Raw genomic sequence first — 13333 nt, forward strand, 5'->3', positions numbered from 1 at the left:
CAATAATTACGGTCATTTTTGGCGAAATTGAAATTTGCTTTGAAATTTATTATGTTTATATCATGAGGGTTATAAATATTTCTGAAGCATGTCTCACAATATATCCATTATTATTTGAGGTTAGAAGTTGGATACATCGATCTCGTTTCAATTTACTGACTTTGCAGTAAAATGAGAAGCGAGGAGCAATTCACCCGTTAAGGTAGCACAAGAGAAGTTTTCAATTGGCAGCTCATACAAATATGCGTGTGTTTTGAATAATTTTATTTTACAGTCAAATATACAACATTTAAAACTTGAAAACTGAATAAAATCCAGTTACATACTAGATATGAGTGACATTTTAAAAATATGTTTGGATGACACGCACATCATAAAGTAAAAGGAAATTTCCCACAATTATCATGCTAAACTTCCAGGGGCAATTAACATTTTGAGGAAGCACTTAATTCGTCCATCCATACCCGAAACTATGCAATTTTATCCAAGTGTGTACACAAATGTATTTGCTCATCCAATGTCGAAGTTTCTTTATCTTCTCTTCTCTTCTCTCATTCTCTTCCTTTGCCACATTCGCTCTTTCATTCTAATCCATCGACACTAAACAAGCACTCTTTGTACACGATCTAATAGTACAAAGACTCGGTCTTTAAGTGTCCGAAACAATCATTGGCTATTTAAATCCTTTTTCCTTTTCCATCCGTTTTTCTTTTCACTTATTTTTTCTCGTAACGATGATACACTGAGTTCCTATATGGAATCGAAACATTTCCTCCTAGCCCATCGGAAGCTGGCGATATCCATCATTTCGCCAAATGACTGGCTCCTTCTATGTTTTCTACCCGTGGCAGGAGAATGGTCATAATAACTTCGTGGATTCTCATAGTTGAAGAACTGGGCAACATGTCGGCTTTCCGAGTCTGCTTAAGCAAAGTAAAACAATTGTGAAGAAACTTCAAGAATGAAAATACAAAATTGCAGATGTGGAAACGTTTTCATATTTTCTTCTGTCGAAACTATTGATTAAATGGATAATATTTAGTGACAAAAATTATATTTCTTGTATATAATAAGCACAAAAGGGAAGATAATATTGCATTTAACAAAACAATACGACACAACTTAGCAGCAGTCACCTCCCTTGCTGAAATCAGCCTAGCAGATATAAGCAAAAGTTTTTGAGCGTGCCATTTTCGCTAGTAGAAGGATGAGTTCTTGAAATTATTAAATTATGTGAAGTATCCTTCGTAATTTAAGAAAGGCCATTTAAAGTTTTTTTTACTCAGCAGCCTTATACGGTGGTAGATCTGCATCAAGATACAATTAATCCATGGTGCAAATATGATATATGGCCAACATGTGTTTGAGTAGATGTAGAAAATAAAATTATAAAAGACGCACGAGAATGAATGGGGTGAGGATGGCACAACACAGAAAATTAGTTGAAAGTACCATTTAGTTTCTCTACAGATTTTCTTCGTTTTAGAAAATTTATTAGTGTCTTGCTCAATCGGCATTTTTTTCTTTTCTTCATTATTACATTTAACTTTACGGCTGAAGTATTTTCTTCTAACTTGTATGGAACAAAAGGATACATTTATAAGTTCATAAAGTAATACAATGTTAGTGTAAAGAAATGATATAATATATATTATTCTACCTGGAAGCTCCAAAAATTCTGGTCTTGTAGCTAACACACTGGAGTTCTCGGCGTTCCCCGTATTTCGACCTCCGTCATATGATAAGCAACATGATGATGTCATATTGCTCGTTGCTTGAATATCTTCTAAGTCGAAATAACCTGGAGGAGCTAAATCGTTGATAAATTTTCTGCTTCCTTGCTCTGAGCATGACACTATGCAATGACTACCTCTAGCTCTCTTTATGTTGGCATTCGCATATGACGTTGATAGAAACACTGTTGATGATGATCTTTCGTTTACTATTTTATACCAAGATATGGATTCCGCAATTGCAACATCTTCCTTGGTCGTTCTGGTTACAACAGGGTCCGGTGCTGGTGGCCGTAAAGTCATAAAAGTATGCTGAACCACGTAATCGTATTCAAACCAAGGTTCGGCGATGCTTTCTGTCGAATTCGTTATTGATAATCTGTGTACATGTTTTGGTCTGCTTTTGGCCTGGTCTTTATTGATTGCGATATCTGTTACATTTTCTGAATTCTGGTTCCTCGCCGAAAACATTCTTGATTCTTTAAAAGCATCTGCTTTCTTGACGTTTGGGTACAGATTTCGTGAACCTTTAGCAATCGGTTTTCTCTTATTCCTGTATGTGGCATCATTTGTCTCAGAAGCTGGTACTGCATTAGCTGAAACGTACGTGAATGTGGAGAATCATATATTTAAACTTATCACATGAATACAGTTGATAAATTTTCATGCAACCTTTTACATATTTGTGTTTGCAGTTTTAAAAGAATTATTTTTTAGCTTAAAATTTTGGCCGTAAGAACCGAACCATTGGTGGTACTCACTTTTGCTATGTGATGATATATTTTATTTAATTTGTTCAAAACAAATGCTTTCGTTAACTTTCTTTCTTGTTTCCTTTGTATTACAGAGGGACACAGTTGTTCCGGGCCGGCAGCTAGAAAGGTGGTGCTCGGAATCATTCCAAGACAAGACCGGATCGGTCGCCGCGTTGTCTTTATAGAAAGACACTTTATTTATTATCCCTCTACAAGATATAACCTATCACGTGATGATGTGCCGTTAAACACATATCAATTATTAAGTCAGTCAATCATATTTTTTCCTATATTGTCTCGTAAAAAAAGAAAGATGGTTGTCCGCAATAAAGCATTGCAGGCGTTGGAGCTGGAAAAAGTGTGCGAAAATTAAAGAAAGGCACTACATCCAAGAAATATAGATATTAGGGAAATTTACGCGAAACATTATCCTCGGTTTTCTTCAAATGCAACACTGAGGTAGTATCAATAGACAATTTTACATTTCATTAAAAACAGTGTTTGCAACATAATTTCAATTTCAATTTCCAACCATAACCATTACTTAACATTTGTTATGGCTTAAATCTCAAGTTGTTTTTCTTTCTTTCTATTTGTCTAAATATTACGTATTTTAAATACATAAAAATTGTTGGATACCTGTGAGCCATTTGAGGCTATTATTTTCTAATACGATTGAATATAATCTGCTTTAATTATTTAGTGTTAAACTGTTTTTCTTTTGTATTCAGTAGATTCTTAGCAAATATGCTAGGCGCTAGGCGATCAAAAGTCTCCAGACCTAAATACTATTATTACAGGGATTTTGCATTAATTAGATACATATCTCAGCTTTGAAAAGGACATCAATGATTCTTTTTTTTTTTTACATAATCAAAATTTTAAAAATTGCATCATTACAAAATATGAATTACCTCCCCTGTTTCGAAGCTTGGTGAAAGCAAATATCGCCATGCAAGTTGCCACAACTAGAACCACTACTGCAGAGATCAAAAGCCGTCCTGAGTTCTCTGTAAAGCACAAAATGTAATATAAATAGGTATTTGAAATAGACTAACACAGATCGAGAAAGAAATAGGCCGACAGGCCTACGTAACTACCCACGTATATTTGTGCATACAGACAGCCAGACAGGTATATAGATCGATAGACATATATTTTATAGACATATAGAGAAGCAGATATAAGACACAGATATAGTTATACTTATATATGCAAAAGCACTTAGAATTACTGAAACAAAACTTATCTCTACCTATAACGTATGCTTGTCCCCAAAAACAATCATCCGGAAAATAAATAAAATGTCATGCATTGGATATACAAAGCGCAAGTTGGGGAGAAGACATATATTAGTTTAATCTCATTTTATCATACAATAAACGTTCCACGAATGGACGTGATGATATATTATCATTTCTGAACATAAAAAGCAGTTAAACGGTACGATATATTTTCTGAACATTCAAGGTAATCGGTCAGATCCTTTTTATACATTGATTTATTTCAGTTGCAAATTTGGAAAAAACGAGATTAGTCTACTCCATAATTTGCATTTCGTTCCTACCTACCATTGGAGCTTGATGATTCATGGGTGGACTTTGGCCCAATTGATAAATTGTGATACTCCTTTGTAGTTTCCAGGCTTGAACCTTGAATATTGATAAATATCGAATGCAAAATAAAGCCTTTGTCATCACAGGTAGTAAATGTGGCGTTCTCTAACCACGATGTTTCTTGAAAGATGAACGAAACTTTGTTTCCGCAAAATACACAGCTTTTTATTCGAGCCGAGTAGCTTTGTGCAACATGGGTATAGCTTCCCTGTGTCACATTATAAATTATCGCAGGACAGCTAACATAAGGTTGTATCACATCGTTTGTATTCGAAGATATATCGGTTTCGTTATACATGAAGGGAGGTGTCCCCAATTTTTCGCCTTGTTGAACTAATCTGCTTCCTGCAAAAGGAATTAAATAAATTCAGTCTATAGTAAGGACAATATTACATTTGATTTTAGAACTAATCACCTAAACCTGCTGGATCTTATTGCCCTTCTGTTCATAGGTACCAGCATCCAGCCAATCTTGCCAAATAATGTGGTCCATCCAGGAGTGGGTACCAAAACGGCTGGTAACAAGCTTTACTGGATACAGTTGTCGAAATTGTCATCGAGAACCAGCATCCTCTGTAGGATTGTCACGTTTCCATAAGCTACTACATGATCAATTATCAATATATATAATATGACTTTAACCATTAACCCTCTCGTTCAGAATAGCGATGCCTATATTTAGCTTCTCTATTCATAAACTGTAAAAGCTTATATGAAGGACTTTCATCTTCCATCTCTCCGTCGCATATCGTCCTGTGTACGTAAGTGAAGTTTGCTCCCCTCTTAAACTATTGGAGGATTGAAATGAAGCTTTACACAAGCAATCATCTCGTTCATACTAAACGAAAACAGTGCTGCTCTAACATGGCAGCCATAAAAACCATCTTGTCACCGCTAATACGTTTTAAAGGAAGGCCAAATCAGAATGGAGGCTGCACAAAAAGAGTTTCTTATGATGTTTTGTTCGAGACAGAGTTTTCAAATTAAAGCTTTGTATGATGACTCTTTGGTCCTAAATGCAAACGATGTCACTTTAATACCCAATATGGTCACAACAGAGGACTTATTGTAAATCTTGTTATCGCTTCTCACACTGTTCAAAGATTCATGTCCACATGGGATTCCCACCATAAAGATTTTTTCTGGCAAACCATAAAATTATCCATCTGCGCCTGCATTCTTATTTAGTACAGTATACTTGGGAGCTTAAAAGTGCTTTAAATTGAAATCAAATTAAATTAATTGTTTTCTTTCGAAAGGTGGTGTCATTCGAAATATGTTTGTAACGTTGTTTTAAAAATCTTGATATGAGAACTAGTACAAGACTGTAAAAGAGAACATTCAGGGAAAATTTCCACTTAATCAAAATGTCTCAAACACTGCAAAACTCCATTTAATCCAGTGCACAATGACACCAAGAGGGTCATAAATCCATGTTGTCCCTAGTGACAAAACTAGTTTATTGACTCTTGATTCTTTGTTTCATTTTCAGGAACTTCAAATTATTCTGAAACTATAAAACTATATTATATATATATATATATATATATATATATATATATATATATATATATATATATATATATATATATATATATATGATATATGTAAAGAGAGAGAGAGAAAGATGCTCTGAACGTAGATTAGCCAATTAATTAAAGGGTACTGCATTTGTCTGTTGCTCTGACCTGTCCTGTGAGAAATAAAACTTACTGCAACACAAATGTCTCCGTACATCTAGCTATATACAATTGTATTTTCTTGTTATTAAAAGAAGGCGACATGAATACTTACGTTTTACAATAATACTTGCATTTCTTTTCTCGCAGGAATTTTCAAACTCTTTAATGTTTTGAAAAGCTGCATTCAGTAGCTGAAAACTTAAACTGTCCTTGGTTATCACAATCTCTTGAATTTCACCAGTGTAATTTCTACTGATAGATCCTCCATCATGTTGGTCATTCTTTGGGTCACTTAGCATCACATTTGTGACATGTAGCTTACTGCTGTAACCGGAGAAGCTCATCTCCAAACTACTGTTTCCGTCAAATTGACGATCATCGATGCACATATTGGCATTATCGTCCTGAACATGTGTCGTCAGATTGGAATCTATAGGGAAAAGTAATACTTGTCTGAAATCAGCTTCATTGTAATAAAGGTATTCCTATTGATTTATTGACATTCCAGGCAAATGAAATAGGTAAATAGGTTGGTAGGTAGGTAGGTAAAGGCAAAGATTGAAATAACATATATTTATCTACGCTGTTGTGTGTAATTTAATTTGCATCATTTATTGGCTTTTCGTAAAGTTTATTTGTTATATACATTTGTATTTTGTACTTGATCGTGTCCAAATTTAATTCCATTGTGTACCTCTGTCACGGAATTGTGTATGGTTTATATCAATATGTTTATCTGATCAAAAATGTACTCGGGTATCATTGCTGCGTGCAGCGTCACCCGAGGGTAGTTTATATTTTTCGGCTCTAGTTATTTCGGAATACTGAACGCAACTCAATCCAACCTGCATGTGCAAATTGCCTGCAGTGAAAACCTAAGTACCTAGCTGCGCATATCTGTCACAGCTAGTATACATATAGAGCAAATTATCTATAAACAAATTACACTACGACGAGTTTTGTCAGAAGGATTACTTCTTTACGGGAGCAAATCTTCAGCTGTAGAGGTATTGAAATTTAAGATTGTATTCTTTATCACTATTCGTTTTATATGACAGAATTGTTTCATATATTAGATGTTTTAGAATTTATTCTAAATTCTACAGAGAGTCAATACCTAGGTTATACACCGCCATGATATTAGAAATACTATAGTCTGGTTCGAGTTAGCTATTTGTTGTAACTGAACAGACAGATTGAATTTAATTATACGCTGCATGCATTGAACGATTCATGTAATGGGCAACGAATTTATGTGCGCGCATGCGCAACATATATCAATGCACAAGTACTTGACCTTGTCATATGTACTACACGGTTTAGTTGTTATACTTTTAGCTGCCTTACATATGGTTTGGTGATGTGTAGTCACAGAACTCTATGAGGTTTCTTGTGATGTGTACGCTGTGTCTTGTGACGTTGGTTCGGAAGAGTGTACTGGTGTTCTCAGTGTGAGGGACCAAGGCTTCGCGAACATCGGGTCTGTGTTGAATGTGAGGGCTCTTGAGGGATCATTCAACAGACAAGGAGGGGTGGAACATGCATTGGGGTTATTTGTCCATTGACTAGAGCGGGTGGAACCGGAGATACATCATGGACGTCAAATGGGCTCCACGATAGTTATATATATATATATATATATATATATATATATATATATATATATATATATATATATATATATATATATATATATATATATATATATATATATATATATATATATATATATATATATATATATATATATATATATATATATATATATATATATATATATATATTACGTGTTCCATGTTATTGTTATTTTCAATATTGCTATCTGATAAAAATTACATGAACTCACATTTCAATATCGTTATATGAACGATAGATTCATAAATTCATACATATTCCAATATCGCTTAATCAATTGATAAATTGATGAGTTGATAGATTGATGAATAAATGAGTATTATATTGATAAGTGCACAAATTACGTGCTTTGGTCACCCTTGGTGTTTAATAAGACCTTGTTTATATTGGGGTGTTGATCATATAATTTTTTTGTTGATCGGTGATAGGACGTTATTCACGTTTGTTTAAAATTGCATTCGTTAAATTCATCTTTGAGTTTTCTCGTTGAGTTACTTGTTGTTGATAGTTCCATGTTAGGAATTTTATAATTTTCCTTATCTTTTTGTTTATAATGGTGTCAGATTTGTTCATATTTAATTTGCGTTTATAAAAAAACATCTTATTAACGCAGTTGCTTTCGGTGTCTTCACTAATCCAGTCCCAACCCGGCTTCATCGTGTTACAACCTCACTACGGACATTGATATATAAACAACAGAATACATAGCTAATATTGGTTTGCGAGAATAGATTCAATATTAGGATTAGTATCAATGGAAGTAATAAATATCATTATCTTAATATGATTCTAGATGATTGATATTTCCCGTGAGTAAGCCTGTTATATATGATATTTATCATGCTCTTTATTATAATGTTATTGACATTTGTTATTTTTTACATCCATTTTTAACAACGATAATATTTTTCTGTTGCACTTTTGACGTTTTCTATTGTCTAGCTGTACAATACTAATATAGAAAATGTAGCATAACGTAAAAGTAATGTAAATTTTCATCTGAATTAAAGATCTATGTACAATGCTACTAATTCCGTGCATTAAAGTGTAAGGGAATAATTCACATTGCTTACGATATACTAGCTTATTGTTTGTCACCGGGAAGCAGAAATCACGATCACTCAATTAACTCGAAGGATAAAATGGCTATTATAGTGTAATATCTTATTGCTTTTCATTTCCTTTGTTTTCTGAATCTTTGAGTAAGACAAACTGATCCGTTATTAAGAGATGTTGATATATAGCTAAAATGATCAATGCACTTAATATTTAAAAGTCTGACTTTACCTCAGTGTGGTGAATCCTCTATCACATTATGTTATGTGCAGGTTTTAAGCTATGGGACATACCATCTAAAGCAGGTGTATGAATCATGCTGTGCATGTGTTCGCCACTTACCCTGTCCTTTTTCGACCTTCGATGAATCAGCGGGTTCCGTTGCCATAGAAGGTAAGGTGATATGTACTTTTGAAGCTTCTGGGCTTGAAAATTTGGTGCCTTCTAAATGAAAAAAAAAGATAATCAAACTGAAGGTGAGACACGAATTCCCAAAAGATTCGTTCTAACTCGAGTCACGAAGTAAACAGTCTTAAATAAACTCGTTTGCAATGCAATGAAACACTTCCATATCCAGCTCATACGTTTGTTGATCATGAGGGAATTCAACGAATTAGGATACTGCATACAAACTTGCCTAGCATTATACAACCTATTTAACACTGAATACAACATATATCTGTACACCCAACCCTTTATTCGTAATATATATATATATATATATATATATATATATATATATATATATATATATATATATATATATATATATATATATATATATAACTCACTCATTGAGTTCTCATTGACCTGAGATAATGTCATGAAAGTAAGTAATAAATTTCGAAAACCCAGGATTTCTTTGTTCTTTCTGTAGACAAATGAATATATAGCTAAATTGATCAATGCACTTAATATTTAAAACTCTGACTTTACCTCAGTGTGGTGAATCCTCTATCACATGATGTTATGTGCAGGTTTTAAGCTATGGGACATACCATCTAAAGCAGGTGTATGAATCATGCTATCCATGTGTTCGCCACTTACCCTGTCCTTTTTCGAGCTTCGATGAATCAGCGGGTTCCGTTGCCATAGAGGGTAAGGTGATATATACTTTTGAAGCTTCTGGGCTTGAAAATTTGGTGCCTTCTAAGTGAAAAAAAAGAGATAATCAAACTGAAGGTGAGACACGAATTCCCAAAAGATTCGTTCTAACCCGAATCATGAAGTACACAGTCTTAAATAAACTCGTTTGCTATGCAATGAAACACTTCCATAACCAGCTATACGTTTGCTGATCATGAGGGAATTCAACAAATTAGGATACTGCATACAAACTTGCTTAGCATTATACAACTTATTTAACACCGAATAATGATACAACATATATCTGTAACACCCAACCCTTTATTCGAAATATATACATCAACTCACTCATTCAATTCTCATTAACCTGAGATAATGTCATGAAAGTAAGTAAAAAAATTCGAAAATCCAGGATTTCTTTTTTCTTACTGTAGACAAATGAATAAAGAGACAATGTGATATAAGCGACTGATATACGTACAGACATAACGAAAACATGATACTGCACATACTAATTGCAAGTGTACCGGACATGTAATCAATTTAAAGAACGCAATTAAAATGAACGTGTTGAAACACATATTGGTTCGTGAAATAAAATATAAATTTATCGGCATGGTAGCTGAAAATATGTCACACCATTTTGTTTTCAAAGTTCCATTATACAATCTGAGAGAGAGAGAGAGAGAGAGAGAGAGAGAGAGAGAGAGAGAGAGAGAGAGAGAGAGAGAGAGATTGACTGTGAGTGATTGGCATAACCATCATGATAATCAATGGGTTTTCATTAAGAGCAATATTTAATATTCACACATTAATTATATTTATTATTTTGACTCTGGTTTGTGAGATATATTTGACCAATCCCATCAGCCTGAAAGAGAACAGAAAAGAACACAAAATAAAATAACTTATTATGCGGGTCAGGTAGCCCTTCCATAATTGAAAGCAATCGACTTTATATTGGAAAGAAGTAACGTTGAAAACCAATAGTCGTGCTCAAGACGCATTCAGAACAGTGGACCTCATATCCCGAATATCAAGCATGCGTTAATAATTACAAAATCATAATAAACCCTTGAAATATTAACCTTTGACGTTATTTAAACATTTACTTTCATTTCTTGATTACCTGACTGACTTTTCATGCATTAAAGAACATTTAGGACTATTCGCTAAATTTTTCATTCCCTCTATGGGTCTACTTCTAATCAAATCAAAGTATCTTCCAATGTTTCATGAACGAGATAATACAGAATCTCAGTTTCTCGCAACATTTTTGTGGCATCCCTATCGTAGGTTGTATGTTCAAGTTCACGTCCTAGTTATTGTACATTCTCGCCCCCAACCACCACCACCAATGCATTGCACTTCGCCTTGTTATCAAGTCCAATAAGTCAGTACCGGCGACAAACATGCTTTATATTTCAGATAAGAGGGCGCTACTAAGCCAACGGAGGCTTACATAATGAAAACGTGTAAGTGTCCAAAGACCATCCCCTTTCTAAACTTACATTTTACCACAAGAATTTTTATTGAAAATATATCATATAATCCAGTACTATGTAACATTCCTCGATTAAAGAGTTAATAATTGAGTCATTTAATTTGCAAGACAAATTTACCTTGAATGTCGAGATCTACTGAGTCCAAAAGGAACCTCTTGTTATCCCAAGCAACATACGTGCCCTTGTCTAACCATGATACCTTTTTCAAGGTGAATGTGAAACTGCTTACATTCAAGGCACAGCTTTCTATTCTATTTATATACAGATCTCCAAATTCTGTACAGTTTTCCTGTTTCACGTCATAGATTACAATATAATGATACGTCGGATTGACCATCTCAATTTTAATCGAAGATATGTTCGTTTTATTACACATGAACGGAAGACTCAAAGGTGCAACGTCATGTCCAAGTAGAACGCGATCTAAAAATACAAATAAAATGTGTTTTAAGAAAACAAACATCTTCACCCGAATATTTGTTTTAATAGCAATCAGTGTAAACCTTCAAAATGTTTTCAATACCTGCTCACCTCTGTACACATTATTTTGTACTAGATTATGTCTTTCTCCCACAGCTGAGTGATTGAATTATCATCATGATAACTAACTAATCTGGTTCATTTCCCATGTATACAAAATGCTCCAATAATGAAATTAATATGAACATATCGCAATGTTATGCCATGAAAGCAACGAAACCAAAGCAAAAGAAACCTAAATTTATATAATTTAGTAAATCAACAGTTAACAAATAACAGTGAAATTAAGCAAAGAAATTTCAATGCTTGTAATCACGATTGTCAGATGCTAAGAAGACTTACGTGGAACAAGAATGCTCATCTTCCCTCTTTCCAGAGAATCTTCAAACACTGTGTAATATCCACTGTCCATAAAACTGACATGTAGTAGAAGAAAACTGAGACTACCTTTGTTCATCTTGATGTTTCTTATTCGGCCAGTGTAATTTCTATTAACAGATTGAGAGTCAAATTGTTTCTTCATTGGGTCATACAGCACCACATTACTGATATGTAGCTTACTAGTAAAGCCAGAGAAATTTATTTCTAAAACTTGGTACCCATTAATTTGAAGCTCATCAATACGTACAGTCACATCTTCTCCCTCAGCAAATATCTCGGGTTTCCAATCAGCAAAACGCACCTTTTGAAACATGTCTGAAATGTCTGAAATATATTGCTATTCATTTGTTGAAATCTTGTAGTGATTGATGTCTTATATGCAAGCATATGCTGGACATAATAAGAATCTGCATGCATTAATTCTGTATTTTATTGATCTTTTATTATCTGCTCAAATATACTAATCAGCCTAATTTATCGCAAAAAGAAACAGCCTTCATCAGCAGGAAAATTCTACTGACCCCAGATAAAATTGGTTCCCTGTCACAATTGCGTCATGATAAGTAAAACTCCCCCCATCTAACTATATATCGTAATGACATTGTTAATGTCTTATATACCTTTACATTTAATTCAGCAGATATAATGAAGTCTTACTACCACTTTATTATGAGTCCCATATTTCTTTGTAAGTCTCATTGGATACATTCTACTTGATCATTTAATTACTTACCTTTTGCATCAGCTATGTCAAACAACATGAGAACAAAGCAGATCCTGATGATAATAGCCATGATTTTGCACCAAAATGTGGCTACTCGAATATTAACAATGTATTTAAAATACCAAGAAGATGTCTGCTGTGTTATATCGTACTTGAAAGTCTCTAAACTATTATTATTGGTTCACTGCCTATGAGGAAAAGCATCGTGATGGATGGATGTTACAGTCTATATAGCAGAAACATGTACTAAGCAGGCAGTGTCAGGAGGACTGGAAGTGAATTGATAACTTCGGCTGCAGTAAGATTGATGAAAGAATTCCTGATGGCGACTTCCAATATCTCTGTTATCGGTACAACGGGATGTGTCTGTCTGGCAGTTTGCTCTCTTCACTTTCTTATTTAATATTGTGGCGTGTGAAGAAAGTTAACTGACCAGACTATGAATGAATCATCAAATCAAATTCTCATCCGGGTTGTAGATCTATATGAGAATATCTCACATATTTTCAGTTTTAGAACGATGTTCCTTTCCGGTAAGATAGGCATCCGTGTAGTTTTGCTTAGGATGGATAGACAATGCAGAGAGAGAGAGAGAGAGAGAGAGAGAGAGAGAGAGAGAGAGAGAGAGAGAGAGAGAAAGAGAGAGGGAGAGAGAGAGAGATAGAGAATAAATGTTCCAA

General features: G+C 34.1%; 1 protein-coding gene across 1 annotated transcript; it reads right to left on the reverse strand.

Moving 5' to 3' along the window:
* Nucleotides 1–247: 247 nt before the first annotated feature.
* LOC149769922 (uncharacterized) lies at nt 248–13020 on the reverse strand. Its single transcript, XM_089949658.1, has 10 exons — nt 12663–13020; nt 11891–12253; nt 11186–11491; nt 9525–9626; nt 8820–8921; nt 5899–6216; nt 4060–4449; nt 3403–3498; nt 1661–2329; nt 248–920 (listed from the first exon to the last, which is right to left on the reverse strand). The coding sequence occupies exons 1-10, from the start codon at nt 12721–12723 to the stop codon at nt 751–753; spliced, it is 2577 nt and encodes an 858-aa protein (XP_089805784.1). The 5' UTR covers nt 12724–13020; the 3' UTR covers nt 248–750.
* Between the last annotated feature and the right edge of the window lie 313 nt (nt 13021–13333).

The sequence above is a fragment of the Sinohyriopsis cumingii genome, unplaced genomic scaffold (genome assembly GCF_028554795.1).
Source record: "Sinohyriopsis cumingii isolate HCF-2022 unplaced genomic scaffold, ASM2855479v2 utg003021l, whole genome shotgun sequence".
Classification (NCBI taxonomy): domain Eukaryota; kingdom Metazoa; phylum Mollusca; class Bivalvia; order Unionida; family Unionidae; genus Sinohyriopsis; species Sinohyriopsis cumingii.